Here is a 21605-nt window from a genome sequence, read left to right as displayed (position 1 = left end):
TCTTCCAAATTCAAAGATTTGTTTATTTCGCTCATAGTATATATAATCCTTTAATTACTGCTTGCTGTAAAAGTTAGTTAAAAGAAAATTATTCTCAACTTGGCTTAATAAGAAAATATCCTTAAAATTAGCTCACTACTAAACGCTATTTTTACCTTTGTCTATTTTTTTTTCTAGGTTTAAAGATCCTGTCAGATCAAAGATGGCAGACAATGAACCGTAAGTATCTCTTAAATTATAAAATCCAACATTTGTATTTTCGAGGAGGGCATTCGTGGGTTATTCGGAATTTTAACTCCTTGTTTTAAGGGAGATAACTCTATTACTAAGAATTAAATGTTTTTTGTAACTACATTTAATATAACAAGGTTTTATAAACAAATTTATCATCGATATTGTATTAATTTTTAACAAAATATTTGAGTAATTGTAAGAAACAATGATTTTCAATTATCTTGGTAAATAGTTATGTCGTTTAAAACAAAGTCAAGATTCCATCCAAATAACACATGTGGCCTTCGATCTCCAGTTCTAAGACGATGGATTTACTTTTTTTTTTTTTTTTTTTTTTTTTTTTTTTTTTTCTTTCTCTCCCCATTTAACGTGCCCTGTTAATGTGGGGTACACTCTAAAAACGGTATTTAGTGTTCTTTTCAAATAAAGAATAGCTACACAAGTAGTTACGCTTACATCTTTTTCAAAGTGATGTTGTTTCTAAGCTATATAAACATTACGTTTCTCCAAAACAAAATTATGGTAAACATTCAGATAACAAACCACAAGAATGTCAACAGGAATTTTCAAAAGTGAAAATCCTGTATAATGTTAACTAAATTCCTATTCAAAGTGTATTGTCTTCATCCAGCAGAGAGAAATGAGGCGAATATCTTCTGGTAGTTTGTATTAAAATACAAAAAAAAAAAAAAAAACGCCAGTCATTTCAAGTGAAAGAAATATATGTAAAAAAAAATATATAGAAAGGTCTTTCAACCATTTTAATCTCTGTGCAATAATAGAAATAATTACTAGCAAAAGACTTCCATCACTGGAAATATTGGATGGAGACTTCCTCTTTTCAATGTGCAAAAATAGTTTTCATTGAAAAGTCTGTGATTCCAGTCTCCATATTAGTATCACTGGTATCCACTTTGTAAAATGGATGTTAAACCAAATATGACGTGATCCAGATGGATGAATTGTCCTTTGGAAAAAATATCGTTATAAACTTGCAGAATTGGACGATTCAACTTGTGAATTCAAAGTGAGCAGTTATTCATTCAAAAGCCAAACAGATTGCAACAATTTCAGAAGTTGCCACTGCTAGACCTATCTACTTTTTCTGACAAATCTTGATAAAATCGATGTTGTGGGGAAATGTTTTTACCATTTGATGCAAAAAATAAAATATTAATCAGGATTATGTATTCAATAAAAAATCTTTGAAACCTTGTTATACTTGGAAGGTGTTACTGCACCAGTGCACCACTAGCTGTCTCAAATCTAGTTGAAGGGTGACTAAGCAACATTCATTTTATTTCTCTTTTGTCAAATGTCTGGCAGGCTTTTTTTTTTTTTTTTTTTTTTTAAGCTGGTAATTTGATAACTTTTAAAAGGCGCTTCTGATGTCTTGTACTCCTTTCAAAGTTTTATATAGTTAACATAATTACTGATGTCACTGAATTTTGTCACATCTTGTTGAGTCTTACAGATCTTCATCAGTCTTCTCTTGCCTTCTCATTCAAGGGTGTTAGTTGAAATGTGATTAAGGAAATTTTGACAGGCAGCTGATATGAAGATTTCTGGGTCTTGCCTTCGCATGTAAGATCAACAGAAAACTCCAGACCATAAAGCGTGAAAGTTCGCTTTCATTGTAAATATGGAACATTTTCCTTTACCTTCCAAATTATCTGGAACCACCAGGCCTTTGTCAACAGAATTACTTCGGACAATTTTTGGAATAATTATTTTGAATTCTAAGGGGATTGGGTTAAGTCTACCTTGATTTTCATTTCTCTCCATAATATAATAAATTTAAGTCTTTGAAGCTTCCCCCCCCCCGAGGAGGTCAAAGAATGTAAACTGAACGTTATTTCTGTTTATAGATACAAACCTCCAACATTAAAAGTGGTCAGAACAGGCTAAAAGCTGAAGAGAACTTTCTAGACTACATGACCACTGACATTCTCTTCATATTTGTCAATCTTTAAGTTCTTCAGAGGTAATAAAGTACAGAACGTTTTGACAGTCTTAAGTACATTTTTGGAAATAGTTTTAGTATTACTATGGCATTGAAACTGCTTGAGTTGAAATTTAGTGGATGAATATTTTCTTGGCAGTAACTCATTTAATTACCAAATAAAATTTATTGGGGGGGGACAGGATTACTGATTGTAATGTAATTATACAGAATTAGCAATTGCAAAAAGAAAATATTGGAAGACAATGTAAGAATACATTAAATTCGGTTAAAAACCAGCGAAATAAGTATGTGTGGCTATATCAGGGATGCAGATTTTCCACTCCATTCAAAAACTTCCAATACATTTATCTGTATGCCCAGCTAGAGTTAAAACAAGTAACCCAAAAGTTGATATTTTGATTCATATCATCCCAGATGAACAAATTTGAAATTAAAAAAAAAAAAATGAAATATTGGTTTCTTGGAGCTAAACTGGCCCAGATTTTAAAAGTGGGTTTGGCTTTTCAGTTATTTACTTTTCTAAAGAGAACCGATTTAAAAAAAAAAAAAAAAAAAAAAAAATCGGAGTTAATTCCCTTATGCCGGCTTATTTAGGAATTTATATAACGGTGTTTATATGCCCAGGTAGATGGGGAAACAAGTAAGGTAGATGTTGTTTCTGCCCTGGGCAACATGGGAATTCCTGCTAATTATATATGTATATCCCTATATTATATGGGTCCTGGATATGACCTTAAACTATATCTGATGGTGAGGCCCCAGTTTGCGGGCTTTGGGGAGTGTGGAGCTACCCTTTAATTGCCATTGCTCCCAGGTCCACTCTGACCCAGAGTGGTAGTACCTGTTAGGGTCCCAACTATGGGTTAAATAGACTGACTTGAAAAAAGATATTCTATTAAAAATTTTCTTCCGAATAACTGGATTCAGCATTAAATAACCTGAAAAGGGTTGATATGCCATAAAGCAAAAACAACCAACCATATATATATATATGAGGCGCAGATTTTTCCTCTGGATTAAAATCACAAAGGTCTACAATAACAGAAGCCACATACAAATTATGTCTACACTATTGGCCACTGCCTGATGTAACTTTACAATGACATTACATACACATTTTAGCATTATATTAAGCGATTCTGAGAATAGTTAGTATTTGAAATATCTAAATTCACACACACACACATATATATATATATATATATATATAATGGCACAGTTTTTCTCCTGTACCAAAATAAAGCAGACCACATACAAATTTATGCCTACACTATTAACCACTGCCTGATGTAACTTTAGAACGATATTATATACACATTTAGGCGTTATAATAAAATCTTACATTAGTTCCGAGAAACGCCACGATCTCACCATCTATAGAGGAAGTAGTTCTAATTTCCTTTTCTACCTTTCCTGAACTTCCACTGCTCTCACTTAACACCACCTACTCTTCTGGGTTTTCACTGCTTTTCTCTTATTACTAGATGCATACACTTACCATATCTTTCACATGTTCCTATTTATAGATAATATATTATACAGTGATCTCCAAATGGCTAAAACGTTACTTCCTTACTCCCATTTTTTTTTTTTTTTTTTTTTTTTTTTTTTTTACATAGGCATCACCACATTATAAAGGCCCAGAAGCCACTCAAGGATAAGGGTTAAAGAGTGTACAGTAGAAATTGGACAATATAGTAATCATTAGTAATGAAAATTTGGTAAAGTTGATAACTTATATGGAACGGCTCATCAAGAACTTATTTACTTTAGACTTGAACACAACCATATTGTAGTCAGCCGGAAAGCAGCAAAACGAAGACAATTCCACAGGCGTGCAGTTCTAAGAAAGAAGCTTTGTTCATGGAATCTACGTTTAGGTTTAAGCACAGATAAAGAGTGGGGGTAATTATTGATAGTGTTTACAGCTAGACGAGTGTTTCTTGTGAAAGTTTGGCGAGGGGGGACCATAGATTTAAGCTCAGTCAAACACTTTCCATGAAAATAACGATACATCAGAGACAAACTCGCAACATCTCTTCTGTGAGATAGAGGTTGCAAGGAGGAGAAAAGGACATCTCCTACGAGGCTACGAAGTCTATTTTGAACTCTATCAAGGCAGGACAAGTCCTTTCTAGCAGCTCCTGCCCAGATGTGGCAACAGTATTCCATCCTTGGAGGTACCTGGCTCTTATATAGATAGAGAATAGCATCAGCAGTGAGATATTTACCGGATCGATAGAAAGATCCCACCATTTTCCCAGCGGCCTTGGCAACAGATTTGATGTACGTGTTCCATTTAAGATCAGGAGTAATGGTCAAGCCCAGAAGCTTGTCAAAACTTGAGGCCTCCAGAAGACGAGAGCCATTCATTTCAATTGATGCCAAATGTGGATTAGAATGTTGATGATGTAAGGAGAGAAGCTTGGTTTTAGATGCATTAAAAGTAACCAGCCACTCCTTTCCCCATTGTACTACATGCTCAAGATCAGAGGAGAGAGAATTGGAGAGAACTTGGTCGTTTACTGTCTTAGATGTGCTACCATAAATGGTAGTGTCGTCAGCATAAATGTCTACAAATGATGTAAGGATGTGATTTGGAAGATCATTAATGTAGATCAGGAAAAGAGTTGGGCCCAGGATGGACCCCTGAGGGACACCGGCATTAATACTGTGAGCTTCTGATTTTTGCCCCTCAACTACTACTCTTATGAACCTATCAGAAAGAAATGATTTAATAATTGAGAAGACTTTTCCAGCTATACCATAGCTCGCGATCTTATGAAGTAAACCTTTATGCCATACCCTATCAAAGGCTTTAGATATGTCAAGAGCAATTGCCCTAGAAAGATTGCCACCGTCGAGATTTGCTAATCCTATGCAATATAACTGTAAGCACATCTGCTGTAGATCTAGCAGAACGGAAACCATATTGAGTGTCACTAAGAAGGTTATTTTTGTTGAGATGGTTGATTACTTCTCTATTTAACAGATTCTAACAACTTACTCATGACATACAGGAGATTTATTGACCTGTACTGAGAGGGGGGGATGAGCGATCACCTGAATTCTTAAATACAGGGCATACTGATGAGATTTTCCAGGGAGATGGGAAACTATTCTCCTTAAGACAACGTTTAAACAGTTTTGTAAGTATGGGCGCTAGTTCAGGTTGAAGTTTTTTGAGTACTATAATTGGAATACCGTCAGGGCCAGTTGCTTTACTGGAATCAAGGTTTTTGATTAGCTTGGCAACATCACGTACAGATATACGTATATCACATAGCGTGTTTTCTGATACAGGAGGAAATATTGAGGGTTGGCGGCCTTGGTCGCAAAGGGTAGAATTAGCTGCAAAGTTCTTGACAAAGAGTTTGGCTTTGTCTGATGCTGACTAGATTACCTCAGGTCCATTGATAATAGTTGGGATGGAGCACACGCTTCTGTTCAGGATTCTGTTTGCTATTTGCCAAAACTGGTGGGAACCAAGCCGCTGCTCAGCTACTTTGGACTTAACAGATTGAGCATACAACTCTCTTGCGTTCTGTATTACTTTCTTACAATGGTTGCTGGCAGTCCTGAAAACAGCTTTAGTTTCCATACATCTATTACGTTTGAAGCAGTGGAAAAAGTGATTTCTGTGCGCAATGGCAGCAGCACATTCTGGAGAGAACCATGGCTGGCTGTTAGGTTTTTGCTGAAACTTTTTAGAGGGTATGAAATGGTCAATACCTACAATTAACCATTCAGTCAGGTCTAATACTATAGAGGACACGTCCTTTTTAAACATGGAATGCAGCGGTATATCAGATATAAATGTACGGAAGCTATCCCAGTCAGCCTTAGTGTATCGATATACTGTACGATGAAGAGGTACGTCTGGGGACTTATTATATTTCATTTTTATCTTAATTGATACAACAGAGTGGTCGGAAGATCCAAGAGGAGACAGAACAGAAACTGAACATAGTTCAGGGCAAGTTGTGAGAAAAAGATCTAGTAGGCTCGCATACTGGCCGTCATTGTCGGGCACTAGGGTGGGTTCCTGAACAATCTGAGTGAGGTCATAAGCAATGGAGAAATCATGACAGAACCTCCCCTCATCATCGGTCTTGTTTGAGTGGGTCAACCCTTCGACGTTGTGAACATTGAAGTCTCCACATACGTGAATGTTAGCTGAAGGATAAGCAGATAGGACTTGGTCAATTTTCTCAGATATGCTTTTAAAGATAGTAACTCCGCTGACCATTTTTCTACTTTACTTTCCTTTCTTTCCTTTTCTACCTATATCACTGTTAATTAGCTATATTTCAAACTATTTATGAGTAGACACGGGAGAAGACTTTGATTTCATCAGTATTTCCCTTTTTGATAATTTTTTTTTTTTTCATCCATGAAAAAAGTATTCGATCAAGCCATCATTACTGTCTCCTAGATTGTTAAATTGATCTCAATTTCAGCTTTTGGTCATTGACCAGTGACATAAATTCAAATGGTCAAAAAGAAAAAGGAAAGTTTTACTCAAACTGTACCCCCCCCCCACCTTCCACCACAGATGGTAAAAGTTATCAAACCCCAAATAAGTCAACAAACTTGCTTATCTCTTCATGTGAACAATTTTTGGAATGATAATTGCTTTGTTGTGATGGTTGCAAATACCGGGGGGGGGGGGCATTTGAAGTTTTCTTGTTTACTGATTTTGTAAAGAAAATGCCAACTTATTCCTCAAAGAATCTATATAAATGTATCATCTGGGTAAGGATAGTTGCTAGAAGTGTTGTAGAAATTGGAGTTTTAACACTTGTCCTGGCCAACAATGATTGTTCCTTATGTTAGGAACCCTGAACAGAAGCCTTTTTTTTCTCTAAAGGCATTTATAGCAAGTAAGCTCTGTAAACCATAGTTTCCTTTAATTAAAAGAACTCTTTGGGAAAACATGTACTTAGAAATATGTAGGAAATGATGTATGATAATCAGCAGACTGTTCAGCTGTATCACAGCTCCGGAGTCTTTGCCCAAACTAACAATATTTTAACATTTATCCTGTCAAAAACTTCATTTAAAGGCTTCAATTACTTTAATTTCTCGGGCCCTTTATTGGAATTTTATTGAAAGACTGAATGCAGCCGTAGGAAGTTACTAAAGCAGATTTTATCTTTTTTTTTTTTTTTTTTTTTTTTTTTTTCCCCTCACCCAATATTGTATGCATAAGCTTTAAGACCAAAATAAGTCGTTGATTTTTAGTATCCTAAAAAAAAAAAAAAAAAAAAAAAATGCTTTTCTATTATGAAGATTTCTATTCTCTGATTTGTGCTAGAACAGGTTTTCCAACAGGGTCTGTGCTGCCCATGGGGAGGGCATTGAGGGCCAAATTTATTGTATAAAGGGTTCCTGAGATCCTTTAAGGGTGAAGTTTTCTTTGGGATTCACAATTCATGTGGAAATTGATTGCATCATGTTTATTTTTAATTGGAAAAATTAATTCAAGAATCACACCCATAATGTTGACAAAGTGATATGAATATTCAATTAATGTTGACAAAGTGATATGAATATTCAATTAATGTTGACAAAGTGATATGAATATTCAATTAATGTTGACAAAGTGATATGAATATTCAATTAATGTTGACAAAGTGATATGAATATTCAATTAATGTTGACAAAGTGATATGAATATTCAATTAATGTTGACAAAGTGATATGAATATTCAATTAATGTTGACAAAGTGATATGAATATTCAATTAATGTTGACAAAGTGATATGAATATTCAATTAATGTTGACAAAGTGATATGAATATTCAATTAATGTTGACAAAGTGATATGAATATTCAATTAATGTTGACAAAGTGATATGAATATTCAATTAATGTTGACAAAGTGATATGAATATTCAATTAATGTTGACAAAGTGATATGAATATTCAATTAATGTTGACAAAGTGATATGAATATTCAATTAATGTTGACAAAGTGATATGAATATTCAATTAATGTTGACAAAGTGATATGAATATTCAATTAATGTTGACAAAGTGATATGAATATTCAATTAATGTTGACAAAGTGATATGAATATTCAATTAATGTTGACAAAGTGATATGAATATTCAATTAATGTTGACAAAGTGATATGAATATTCAATTAATGTTGACAAAGTGATATGAATATTCAATTAATGTTCACTTTAATATTATGTACTACCAGCTCTACTACTAACGTTATATAGGGGGGGGGGTCTTGAAGAATGTTAGGAAACCTTGGGCTAAAGTAATCGGATCTTTCAAAATTCTTGTTAGAATTCCTTATTCTGTCTTAAAATCGAGGAATCCTTTATTTTTGATCTCGTATTGGACACCATAATTTAAATGAAACTAGAGCTCTATCTTCATGCAGTTGCAATTTATTTTTCATTCAATTAATATAAACTGAAATTATGTAACTTAAGTAAATGTACATTGCGTTCCTTATTTAAGAGTTGTCTGTCAATATTACAATTGATGATGTGATTGGTAAAAAAGGAGGCAGCTGCAGTTCGTAATGCTAACCTGAAATGATTGAAAAACAAAATTAGTAAATCCTTGTTAAAACCTAAATTGTTAAAGGCTGTTGTTTATTGAAATTCCAATTACTGATTACTACTCAAATAGCACTTATGTAAATAAAGTTTAAAGATTGGAAATTTATTGAGGTTGTCTAGCTAAAACTTTAAGGGGGGCGGGGGGGGGTCAAAATATGCTCAGTATTCTTAACCAGAACTCTAAGTAAATGTTAGAATGTTTTATTCTTCTTTTTTAACCCATTTTGTTTGGTACTGGACAGCTGTTACATCCCCTCCAAAGTTTTTCTGACACCCCCCCACACACACACACACACTCGTAATATCAAGTCAGATCCTGATATAGCTATTTCTATATACACAAATGGAAAGTAAATCTTCATTTGGTGTTTCTCTCTCATTTACTGCGTTATGTTAGAAGGAAAAATTCTTTTGGTGAAATGAGGTCTGCTAGAATACAAAATTATTTCAAGGTTTATAGTTGCATGCTGTACTTACCGGTGAAGCATTATCAGTTGAAATGCCTTCTGGGCATTTCAACTTTAAGATGAGCATAAACATTAAAAATTGACTCTCAGCAATGCTGAGTAATCCTACTAGTATTAAAGTTTCTTGTGTTCTTGTTTTCTAAACTTAAATATAAAATAACTTCTGTTGCTGGTTTAATCTTCAGTGTGGGCAATACTAAAAAAAAAATTTCAAATTGCTTAAGACTTTTATCTGATCATGGCTGACAGCAAGAGTATGCTAACCCCACAGATTAAAGTATTCTATTAAAAATTCTGTACTGATTCTGGAGTTGGGACAAATATTTTTGATTTCAATAAATTTTATAACTGATGTCACAGGAGTTCAATTAATATTAGAATTTTTAAAATGATAAAAATTCTATAAACAAGTTCTACAGTTATTAAATACCGATATTGAACTTCCTGCATATATCAAAGAAATCAATTTCATTGAAATGTTCATTTCAAAACCTTTATGATCTATATGCTCATGTTCTGCATCTATTTAGAAAAAAAATCAGATGAAATACAGGAAGAATATTATTGGTTATTTTGGTGTCCCTAACGGCAAATTTGTTAAACATATAACACCAGGACTGTATATATGTTTATCTAATTCAGGATATCAAATAGCGTTTTTGTTCTAATCTGCAAGAAATGCACACATTTAAATACTAGCAAGTTGCCTGGCATTGCCTGGTCATAAGATATGCTTAAATATATTTTAATTCATGCATATTATGTATAATTTTCTATTGATTATATTGAACCTAATATATATAGTGAGATCAAAACTAAGAAACCAAATTATACAACTCTCCACCCTCATTAATATCTTAAGAACACCTAGGAAGGGGGCTTGTCCACATTTTCTACAGGTTTGAAGCTCTTGCGTCTTCTATCCTCCAGACAAGTCCGCTGAGTGTTCTCTAAGGAAAAGACTTTTTGATATTTAGTACACCAAACATCTCGGTCCACTGCGAGGGTTGACTACCGCCAGTGGTCAATGTGACAGGACCAAGAGATTTCTTCAGGCGGTCTTTGTACCGTTTCTTTGGTGCTCCTTTGTAATGGTGGCGAGTGACAAGTCCGCCATACAAGGTGATTTTAAGAAGGTGGTTTCCCATCCTGGAGATGTGGCCAGTCCAGCATAGTTGTGATTTCAACAGCATGGCCTCAATACTGTTGATTTTGGCCTAGTTGAGCACTTCAAGGTTCCGAGGGGCGTGCAATAAGTAATGCCCCTGACCCACTTTCCATAGCAGTAGAGCAACGAAACTTGGCACAGTTATTAGTCTTTATCTACATAGGAACCACCCAGAGTTATTCATTTCTCCCATCATTTGATGCAGCTCTGGAGACCGTTTTTGTAGAACAACCCAGGTTGGTCCTCCAACCACGACGTGACTTCAGAAATCAAGGCTGCATCATCTGGGAAACGCTTTCCTTTCAAAAACAACTTCATGGCTGGGAAGAGGTGAAAGTCAGAGGGTGCAAGTTCAGGAGAGTAGGGAGAATTTCATACCCACATGCCTGTGCTTCTGATCTGGCGACATGCTAGTTGTGGACCGGAGCGTTGTCCTGCTGATCTTGCCCCACCTCTTGATTTTGATAGCTTCCCTTAATTTCCTCAAAAGTGAAGCATAATAGGCTCCTGTAATTGTGGTACCCTTTGCTAGGAAATCTGTCATCACTACTCCGTCCTGGTCCCAGAAGAGTATGAGCATGAGACCTTGCCAGCGGAGGACTGCACCCTTGCCTTCTTTGGAGGTGGTTTGGGAGCTGTTTCCACATAGTTCCGGCCATGAATTCACAATACCAGCGTTTTACAAAATCATATGATAGGGCATTATCACCATAAGTTTCTTTCATTTCATCGAGTCTCCTGTGGTGTGCGTCCTTTCAAATACAAATAAATGGATCACTGCTCAACATTCAACAGGCTCCATAAAACAGAAACCACAATTAGTTCAGAGCTGTAATTTGCCACATAACCCGTAGAAATATAAATCATTGCACATGCAAAATTTCAGCTAGATCAGACAACTGGAAGTTGATCAGGGTCATTACTTATTGCACGCCTCTCATAGTGGAGAAATCCCTCCAGTGAATGTTGAAGATGGTGCAGAGATAGCGCTCAGGGAGTCATAGGTGACCTATGATTCTGTGCCATACAAAAAGATAGTCAGTATGGCGGCTTTGAACACATGACTTCAGGTTATTGTTGCTCCACGCTCGCTGATACAGTTTACCAAAAGCGCTGTTAACTTTGGCTAACCTGTTGTCCACCTCCTTGTCTATTCTTATATCTGATATGGTGCACTGCCTTTAATTTCAAAGTTCTATGCGCGGGCTGGTGGAGAACCTGTTTTCTCCAGGCTAACTTCCAGTTCAAAGAGTTAAGCAGCTTCCGAAAAGCAGGACATTAGACGCTGCAGGGCTCTTTCTGTATGCGCAACAAGTGCAGCATCTTCAAGAGGTCGCAAATTACTTTCTCTAGGACCATTGAGTCGGTCTATAGCAGTCTAAGCTTGAACAGGCTGCCATCGAGACAGTAATAAATGTAGACACTATCCTCAGCATAAAGATCCTCTGTGGCCTGCCTTTGAGATTCTATTCTTTTAGTTAAACTTTCTAAAACTAGCAAATCTGTTCCAACTTTTGGAAGCTATTTAACTGCCTGCCTTGAACTTTGAGTAGATTTTACATTTCTATGCACACCACAAACGCATCTAAATTAGACGGTAAAATGAATATCTGTATATAATAAGACTTTTATACATAAATGTCTCAATGTCGATTCATTTTCAACTACAATTGTAGGGTAGCCGTAACTATCAACCAATGGCTTCTGAGTACGGTTAATATAAAGGGTTATGTGAAGATGTCAAGTTTTTCATTTTCTTTATCCTTTCTTTTTCAGGCAAAACAACGCTGAAGTTGAGGTTGAAGAGGAAGTAGATTGTGAAGAGGAATCTGAAGGTGAGTGATTTTTGTCAACTTGTATCGCCTTTTATCTATTGTGTAAACCTCTTAAATTATCAACTCTGATGGAAGGGTATTTCTACAGAGTTTAAACCAAATTGTTTTACCCTAAACCTAGATGCTAGGTTTAATTAGAAGTCTGCTTCAAATTCTTTAGAAGCACCAATGAAAATAGAATTCAGATACTATATTTGCCTGAAAAGAAAGAAGCTGATTCAACCTGTCTAGGATGACTACTGCTAGAATGCAAATGAAATCCATTCATTAATCAAATTTCGGCATTTTTTCTTTTTCTTTTATTTTTTCTTTTATTTTATTTTTTTTTTTTTTTTCTTTAAGCCAATTTTCTGTAAAAAAAATAAATGCTACTTTATTCAACTCTTGCTGGTTTCCCCTTCAATGTAAATTGAAAATGTGGTCAGCTGGAAATATTCAAGGATTTATTTAAACTTAAAAATATTAATATACATTCATGCAGGTTACATTTATTATAGACTAGCAGGGCTACCCGGCGTTGCTCGGGACCGTATAAACAATGAAAAAACAAAAGCAGATATTGAACATATGTTTTATTCTTAGGGGAGAGGAATCTTTCATCTCAAGTTTTAGCGTTACAAACAAACATTTGTCTTTTATATATATATATATATATATATATATATATAATGACAGGTTTTTTGGGGGCCCCCCTCGAAGATAACTGATCAGTTGACCAACTTCTAGTGGTCCGTTTGACGTGAAATTTCGATATTTGTCTTCCGGGTGATGGGGCTTCGATATGATACCAAATTTGTCAAGTTTGGTTCCGTCTTTCAAAAGTTTTAGCGTTACAAACAAACATACATACATACACACAGACGTTTGGCTTTTATATATATATATATATATATATATAATTAACTTATTACATTAAACCTAATATGTAGCGATCAAAACTATTTAAAAAAAAAAAAAAAAAGACTAGGGTGCCATCAGCTGGAATAGAAACCAAAACCTAGAACTCACCACTAGGTGTATCAGAAATTTCGTGAAAATAGTGAATTCCACCCCATCTTTCCAAGCTTATAACTCCTCAAAAAATGTAATTCAAGCCCTAATTTATTTTTTTTTAAGGTTTTAAACTTCGAACTTTACAGGTAAATTTCTTTTTTTAAAAAAAAAAAAACTTTTTTTTATTTTATTTTTTATTTTTTTTATATTATTTATTGACCTTTTCTTCTCAATTTGTGAGTGAATTAATTTACTTTTCGGTGAATAAATTATTTACTTTTTAATAGAAACTTGAAAATTGGGGGGGGGGGTGAATTAAAAAAAAAACGTTTGTCTAAAATATATTCGGTTTATTGGAAAGAGCATAAAATTTCACATTGACCCTGAAAATATCATAAAAATAGAATCAATAGAAAAATTTTGATAGATTTTTAAAGTTTAAAAATTGAAAAATATTGAGTTCGGAAAATTCATTACTGTTTAAAAAAAAAAAAAAAAAAAATATTTCTATTACTTTTAAAACAACTTTAATAGTTTATTTTGGAAGTATAATCCATAAAGAAAATAAATAACCAGCTTTTAACAGAAATTACGAGATTTTTATATTTTATTCGCAGTTTCGTGTTAGGGGTGTCAAAAATTCCTACAAAAATTCGGATACACCTAACTCCCCACATGTTGTTATTTGTATATAAGGTTAAATAAAACTTTGATTTTTGCTTAAAGGAAGTCTTGCCAGTGTATATTAAAGTCCGTTCTGGTTATTAGTTGCATAATTTTAGTTAAATTTTAAAACCAAAGATTTTTTACTTTTTTTTTTTTTTTTTTTTTTTTTTTTTTTTAAGCAAAATTTCTTTTTTGAAAAATTCTATAGTATTCATGAAATATTTTCTTTTTAAAAGAAATTACAAGTTTTTTTAATTTAAAGATTTTTTTGGCGCTTCTACACTATAGGGACAAGATTTTGTAATTAAAGGAGTTCTCGAATTTAAAAAAAAAAAAAAAAGACCGGTTTCAACTTGAGTTACAATGGTAGATTCCAAATTATGCAGTCGAAATTATCTGATTATTATCAAAAACAACTTTAATCGTAGCAGCAGGTGAAACATTGCCGCCACCTTTTTTAAATCAAAACAGAAAATTAGCTCCCATTGAAACTCCTGTGTCTTATCATTTTCGTAAAATTCTATTTTCTTTATATCCAAAAATTATGAAAATTTAATCATCTTAAGAATACGTAGATACCGTTATTTTCATGTGAATTCAGTATTACGGTTTCCGAAATTTCGTTTTAAGTGTAGAAGCGCCGATTTTTAACATGTGTAAAGACTAGTTTTATTAAAATTGGAATTGTGTAAGTATTAATCATAAGGAATTTTCCTCTGTATACATGATTTCCATTGAACAGGAAGCAAGTAAAGAGTTTTATTTAACATAGCCAAATGAATTTCATTTTTTTTTTTTTCTTTTCTTTTCTCAAAGATGCTCCAGAAAGTGGTGGTGTGCCTTCAGATCTCACTCAAGAACTGATGCAGAATCCCTCCGTATTAGCAGCTCTTCAAGATAGACTCGATAGCATTGTCGGTTCGCCATCCACTTATATTCAGAAGTAAGATAACTATTTAAAAAAAATTTTTGTTCATAACTATAACTTAACTCAAATTTACATAATACACTTATATTTGACTTGGTTTAAAAAAAAAAAAAACTTTTCTTTATAGCTTACCAAAATCTGTGAAAAGAAGAATAAAGGCCTTAAAGAAAATACAATTTGAAACCACCAAAGTAGAAGCAGAATTTTATGAAGAACTTCACACATTAGAGTGCAAGTTTGCAGAAAAATATGCACCTTTTTATACTAAGGTAAGTAGTTTTATTCCTTATTAAACTCTGATGGCTCTAAATTTTTAAAACATAGTATATCCTAAAGAAACTTAAAAAAAAATTTTATAATGGTTTTAATTGGAAATAGTCTTTATATTCTGCTCTAAATGAGATTTGTCTCCTTGCATATTAGCCCACTTATGTTTTTGACAGATGCAGGATCTGAGTGTTCTTAAACTGTTTGATACTCTTGCATAATTTGCCCCGGATTCTCGGGAATTCCCGTCAAGCATGGATTGGGTGAAACCGGCAATCATCGGTTTCAGCTGAACGTCGTTCAAATGGTGAAATGCTAAATCGACTTTTTATTTTTATTTACATCACCGACAAAGGTTTTTTGCACTCCCAACATTAAATGACCACTAATGTTGATATGCTGTAAAATACATTGATCAATCATGAAAATACTTCAATGTTTAGCTATTAATAATAAAGTCTATTTGGAACGTTGTCGCCTTGACTGGAACTTCACTTGAATCTTTTGAATTCTGTAATTTTGTATGGAATTTTAAACTAGTTGATTAATTTTCATTGATATAACCTGTACTGAAGATTAAGCCATCAACCTCCAGAAGAATGTCACTTCGAACTAAGCATACAAGTACAATTTTCTTGTCTTTGAATAGATTCCAAGAAACCAGACGACATTTACGTACAGAAATTTGGTCTTTGTGCTTAGTAAATTGACACGAGTATCTGTTAAATTAAATGGGTTAATTCAAACTATGCTGAAGTCATGTTTATTGGCTAGGTGCAAAAGTGTATCTCCTGGTGCTAAACTTTGACTATTCTATCTTCAGTCAGTGAAGTAGTCCTAAGCTGGGCCAATCTTAATTTTTCCTAGTCCTGAGTGCACTTTGGGAAAATAGATTTTACTCCTTTAAAAACTTATTTTGCTGGAGAGGTATATAAATAGAAACTTTAATCAAATTAACTGAGTTTATATATGAAACTTGTACTGAAGTTATGACTAGATCTGCAGAAGATGTTAAAACCCATCTCTACAAAAAAAAAATTTTCTTTTCCAGAGAAAAGATATTGTAAATGCAAATATAGAACCCACAGATGAAGAATGTGAATGGTCAAGCGATGAAGAACAAGAACTTGTGGTAAGTCTTACAATTTCTGATATTGATATTCATAGGAATTTTATCTTTCGCTCAAAAGCAAAATGGTGAACAGTCAGAATCTTTCATTTTGAAATTAACTGACGCTGTTCACTTGTGACAAAATCTCTAAATTGTTTTTAATTTTTATTTTATTATTAGGATGGAATTAGCAAAACGACTATTGAGGAAGAGAAGGAAAAACCAGACGAAACTAAAGAACCCGAAGCTGAGGTTTTAGATGGTAACTTTTTTCACCCCATTAAAATTTCAAAATATATTAGCTCATCTATTTTTATACTTAAGCAATTTCACGGAATTTGTCTTTATCCTAAAGTAATAAACTTTGTCCATTACTTCTAAGATGAAAATAGTTTAAGATTTTGAGTATGACCTTTAGAAAAGAAAAATACCCTAGTGGTAGGGGCTGTGAGGAATGTGGAGTTGCCCAATGCTCGCAGGTCCACTTTGTCTCAGTGTGGTAATGTTAGGTGGTCCAGTGCTATCAGGCCAGTTTAAAGATACTGGCTTCTTGATTTAAAAAAGCTTCAAACATTTTTCCTTTGCAAAACTATAAATTATCTTCTGCAAAGTTAAACTTTCCTTCTACGAAACAACCAAACATGATTAAATAAAAAATTTGGAACATAAAACTTTTTTCCAAAGTTACTGTATTTGGTATTAAATAACACAAAAAGGATTTATGTACTGTCAACCAACCAATCAAAGAGCTTAAATAGGCATTCAATTTCTATATTTTATATTAACTGTTGGGCGATCACTCTTGAAATATCATTTTCATTAAATATTGTATGTTTTCAATATTTTAACATTTGGAAAAAAAAATGACCGAATTATTTCCATTTCAGAAGATACCAAAGGTATTCCTCACTTTTGGTTGACGGTCTTTAAGAATGTCGATATGCTTTCAGAAATGGTCCAGGTATGTTTTATTTTCTATAATTTTGACATTTGTTTTAAAGTATAGCTTTACAATTCAATAGTGTTTTGTGTCAGGATAGCTCTTCAACTTGTGATGAAGTGTTTGATTTCAATACAGGCCATAATGGTGCTGGATTTAAAGTTATTACTCAAATGAATTGTCATGTTTTAACGTCTTTTATTAAGTTTCCATTTCTTCGATACTCGATCGGATCAATTTTGTAACTGAGCTAAATAAAAATTGACAGCACCCTTTTTCATGACCATAATTCATACTAACTGTTAGCTTTGTGTTCGCTCCACTGCCAAACATTGGACCTGTCTTCCACAATTCATCATTAATCCGCATATGCAATATTTTTTTAATGTATATTTTATATTAAGTACAGTAATCTTGAACGATACTTTTAAAAAATCTATAATATTTTGGTTGCAGAAATTCTGGGCCAAAGTGCTGTAGGTTTCCAACAGATGTCACATACAAATTATGTCTGGGCTATTAGTCACTGTTACATAACTTTAGAACATCATTTTAGACACATTTAGTCGTTATAATGAAATCCTACATTGCATCCTAGGAGCAAAATCACAACCATCTTTAGAGGAAGCAGTTCCTATTTTCCCCTCTAAATAAGTATTCCTACTGCTCCCAGTCACCATTTTGCACTTCGGACATATGGGGTTTCACCCTTCGTAACAATCTTTCCCATTACAAAAAATAGTATGCTGGTTAACAGGTCCTGCTAGTATTAAAATTTTTTAAAAAATTAGCTAAAAGTCTAGTGTATTTTTTTTACTGACCTTCCGTTATAATCTTGCTGTTTTCTAATAACTAGGGCTAGGACAACAGCATATTCTTATTGTTTTGACTTTGAGTGAGTATCTGTTGATATCTTATGCTTTTATATAGTGTAGTTCTCGGTTGATTAACTGTCTCATTGTCAGATTCAAAACAATAAAAATATTCTGTTATCATAGTCCTACTGATAACCAGCTCTACTCCCTCTAAATCCAATGACTTGCACACTGTTTAGTAATCTAACCTTGCCACCCATACAAACCTCGTAAAATTCCAGCTGATAGTAAAAACAATGTTTAACTTTGGCTTCAAACTTATAGATTTTAAAATATATCCCAATGGAGGACCACTTTTTTTCTTTTTTTTTTTTACCAAGCATTGCCAGGTTCCAAATAATCCTAATTTGTTTGCCAACAGATCAAGATTACACCTGTTACTGCTCACTGTTAGAAAGCAAGGCGGCAATAATATTGAATATGAATTTGTTTCTAAACAAACCAAAATAACTTTATGTGCATGTTATGCTTATTCATCTTCATTCATCCTTTTAAATGATTTTTTTTTTTTTTTCTTTTCAAATGAACGATTTGCTGTTGCTAAGTTGTTTTAAATTTTATGGAATTTTTTTTTTTTTTTTTTTTTTTTTTTTACCTGCATTTTAAAAAGTAAAATTTATTTTCCTTAGGAAAATGATGAACCCATATTGAAACATCTTACAGATATTAAATGCATCTTTTCGGAGAAAAATCCAATGGTGAGTCAAAATTGTCTAAACTCTAATGAATAGTTTTAAAAACAGATCGTTCCTTGGGGGGGGGGGTAAAGCCTTACATGGATTTCAATAATTGTTCTGGATTTATAATCAAAAAAAAAAAAAAGTTACTAAAGATGGAGGGAGCAGTCTATATTTGCAGCAGCAGGGAGAGGGTGTCATTTAGTGATAACAAAAAAATTGATAGACCAAGGTAGTAAGGCGGTCTCAATGGGGTATTCCTAATGTTTAGAAGTGGAAGTACATATTTTTGAGAGCTAGAAGTCATGTAAATTTTTAGTATTCCTTTTGTGAGGATCATGTTGGATATGTTTCACTTGGTGCTAGGATATCCTGAGACTTTATTTTAAAAGTTGCAATGTAATGTTGGATCCTATGTTTGAATATAAGTCTAAGGAAGAGTTTTTTTGTTTTTTAAACCAGTATTTGTGGGGTTTCTTTCCATGCAAAACATCACAATAGCTGTCCATATATAACTGATAGAGCAGCTGATATTAGCACTTAGAGTTAAGGCTGCTGTATTAATAGTTGGAAATTGCAGCCAGACAAGCTGTTAAACAAAGTTGTCAGAACTAGAGCAGACCAGGGTTTGCCATTTACTAGGTCTTTGAGGATTCCTGTAATGGTTCAGGCAATAAAATAAAGCCTATCTACTCCCTAAGCAATTTAGGTTTGCTGACCAGACATTAATTTTGAGCTCTAGAAAAGGTGTTGGCCGGTTCTAAGGGGGCCACCTCCCTTTTTCCAGTGGTTTTGAGGGAAAGGACAATTCAGTAGCACAGGTTTTATATTTCAGATCCTTTTAGATGAATGACAAGATCTATAAGTCCATCACAGAGAGTAATTATGCAGTAGTGTACAGAAAGTATTCTTGTGCCTCTTTGGATTTTTTTTTTTTTTTTTTTTTTTTTCTCTCAAATAGAGAAATCTTATATACCCACTGTTAAGTTTTAAGACTGAACAAAGATGGTGACGTAGTTCAGATCAGTAATCAAGATGGTGGCCAAGAATCAAATGCGGTCCATGGTGTAGTTAACGGCGAACTAGTTGAATCCAAAATTCGACAATTTTTATAATTTTTAAACGTTTTCATTGGTTGTTTAGCACAGCCGTTGGTTATAAAAATGATTGGCGAATCCATTCGTCTCATGCTCCCATTAGGAGTCGAAAACATTTTACACCCACAAATGAAGGATTTCTACATTAATCCTTTCCCTCCACCTGGAAACAAATGTAATATTTACTTTTTCTAAAACATTTAAGGTCTTTGCTCGAAGTTTCATATGCAATTACTTGTGTGTTATTGCTCTGATATGTTGGATTGTCTAAATGTTTTAACTTTTTCATCTTTTTAATCTTGTAGGGTTTCACTCTGGAGTTCTATTTTGAGCCAAATGACTATTTCAAGAATTCAATTTTAACAAAAAAATACATTATGAAATCTGAACCAGATGAGGGTGATCCTTTCTCGTTTGAGGGTCCCGAAATTGTCAAATGTAGTGGGTAAGTTTTCACTTTTCTTCCTCCTTAGATTGATTCTTTTTATTAAAAGAATTAAACTATTCTCACCAAATAAGTCTATAATTTCAACCGTTTTCTTTTTCCTACTCTGTTTCAGTTGCCAAATTGAATGGAAGAAAGGCAAAGACGTAACGATGAAAGTTGTAAAAAAGAAACTAAAGCACAAAGGAAGAGGAACGACTAGAACTGTAACGAAAACGGTTGAGAATGATTCGTTTTTCAACTTCTTCAATCCACCTACACGTAAGTAGTTTAAAATCTACACTTTTTAGGTTGGCTATATTGTCTCCTACTTTTGTATTTATGTATGGACTGGGGGGGGGGTACCCGGCGATGCCTGGGCGTTTGGAGGTGTGTGTGTGGTGTTAAATAAAAAAGAACCGGGGGGGGGGGGGTCGACTCCGAAGCCCTGAGGAAAAATTTGAAAATAAAATCGGCCAGCCAGATTGAGTTAGTGAAAGATGTTTGAATTTATTTAAGAACCAAATTGACAGGTGTGCTGCCGGAAGTCATCGAGCGTTATGACGACATAGGTTTGTTTGTTAAAGTTAAAAAAAAAAAAAAACCATTGACACTTGGGGGGGGGGGGGCTAAGGCAAACGAACGATGAAAACAGAAAACCGAACACGTAAAAATGGCTTGAATAAGCCTGTTTCAATATTACAATTTAAAAAATCGAAGAAGAAAAACCCATCTCTCACCACAATTCGAACCCAAAACATTTAAATAATGAACCAAGGCCTTAACCAACTGAGCTAAGGCGATGTTCACGAAATTTGTTCAGTTTTTCAACTACTTAAGTAAATAAGGTCACGACTTCATCGGACGCATGCATAGAATCGGTCATTGTCACGAGAGGACCATTTTTGTTGATTGACAGCAAAGGATAATGTTAAGTGTTCAATAACGAATTACATCAATATTATCTGGTACTCAGAATTAAATAGTGGGGCAGATTGCTGAAACCATCTTTCACTTAGTGCTTGTATCACTAAATGAAAGATTCTTATGGAATATTGACATAACCTGCCCCACTAAAAAGGTATAATCAAGAGTTATGTAGGGGCCGGGGTACATTATCTACATTTGAAAGGGTCCTCCTAAACCAGAGGTTCTCAACCAGGGGTAAATTTACTCCTTGGAAGTGTAAAAAGTTATGGATAGATAATTGAAGTATCTGATAATCCAAAACCATCTTTTCAGATTGTCATGTCTAAGCAATATGGTACAAGTTTGATTTCATATTTGTCATATGTATATTTTTATATAAAATCTAAAGTCCCCGAGCAAAATTTTTTTTTTTAATCTTGTTTTTCTGTCACTTTATGACGGC

At 33.8% G+C, this 21605-nt stretch overlaps 1 protein-coding gene across 23 annotated transcripts in view; it reads left to right on the top strand.

The window, feature by feature from the left end:
- The window catches only part of LOC145292947 (nucleosome assembly protein 1-like 1), a 55786-nt gene that overhangs the window by 7259 nt on the left and 26922 nt on the right, over positions 1–21605 (top strand). For all 23 annotated transcript variants that reach the window (XR_013869626.1, XR_013869630.1, XR_013869631.1 and 20 more), the window contains exons 2-11: positions 178–219; positions 12197–12255; positions 14731–14857; positions 14970–15111; positions 16161–16241; positions 16401–16482; positions 17108–17181; positions 18665–18733; positions 20115–20254; positions 20370–20515. Coding sequence is in view for 12 of the 23 variants with exons in the window: in XM_080139132.1 (XP_079995258.1) it covers positions 178–219; positions 12197–12255; positions 14731–14857; positions 14970–15111; positions 16161–16241; positions 16401–16482; positions 17108–17181; positions 18665–18733; positions 20115–20254; positions 20370–20515 (962 nt within the window). In the remaining 11 variants the exon portion in view is untranslated. The remainder of the gene's footprint in view (positions 1–177; positions 220–12196; positions 12256–14730; positions 14858–14969; positions 15112–16160; positions 16242–16400; positions 16483–17107; positions 17182–18664; positions 18734–20114; positions 20255–20369; positions 20516–21605) is intronic.

This window comes from Euprymna scolopes, chromosome 14, assembly GCF_053919585.1.
Source record: "Euprymna scolopes isolate OS-2025 chromosome 14, ASM5391958v1, whole genome shotgun sequence".
NCBI lineage: Eukaryota > Metazoa > Mollusca > Cephalopoda > Sepiida > Sepiolidae > Euprymna > Euprymna scolopes.
This window is presented reverse-complemented; position numbering and strand designations above follow the sequence as displayed.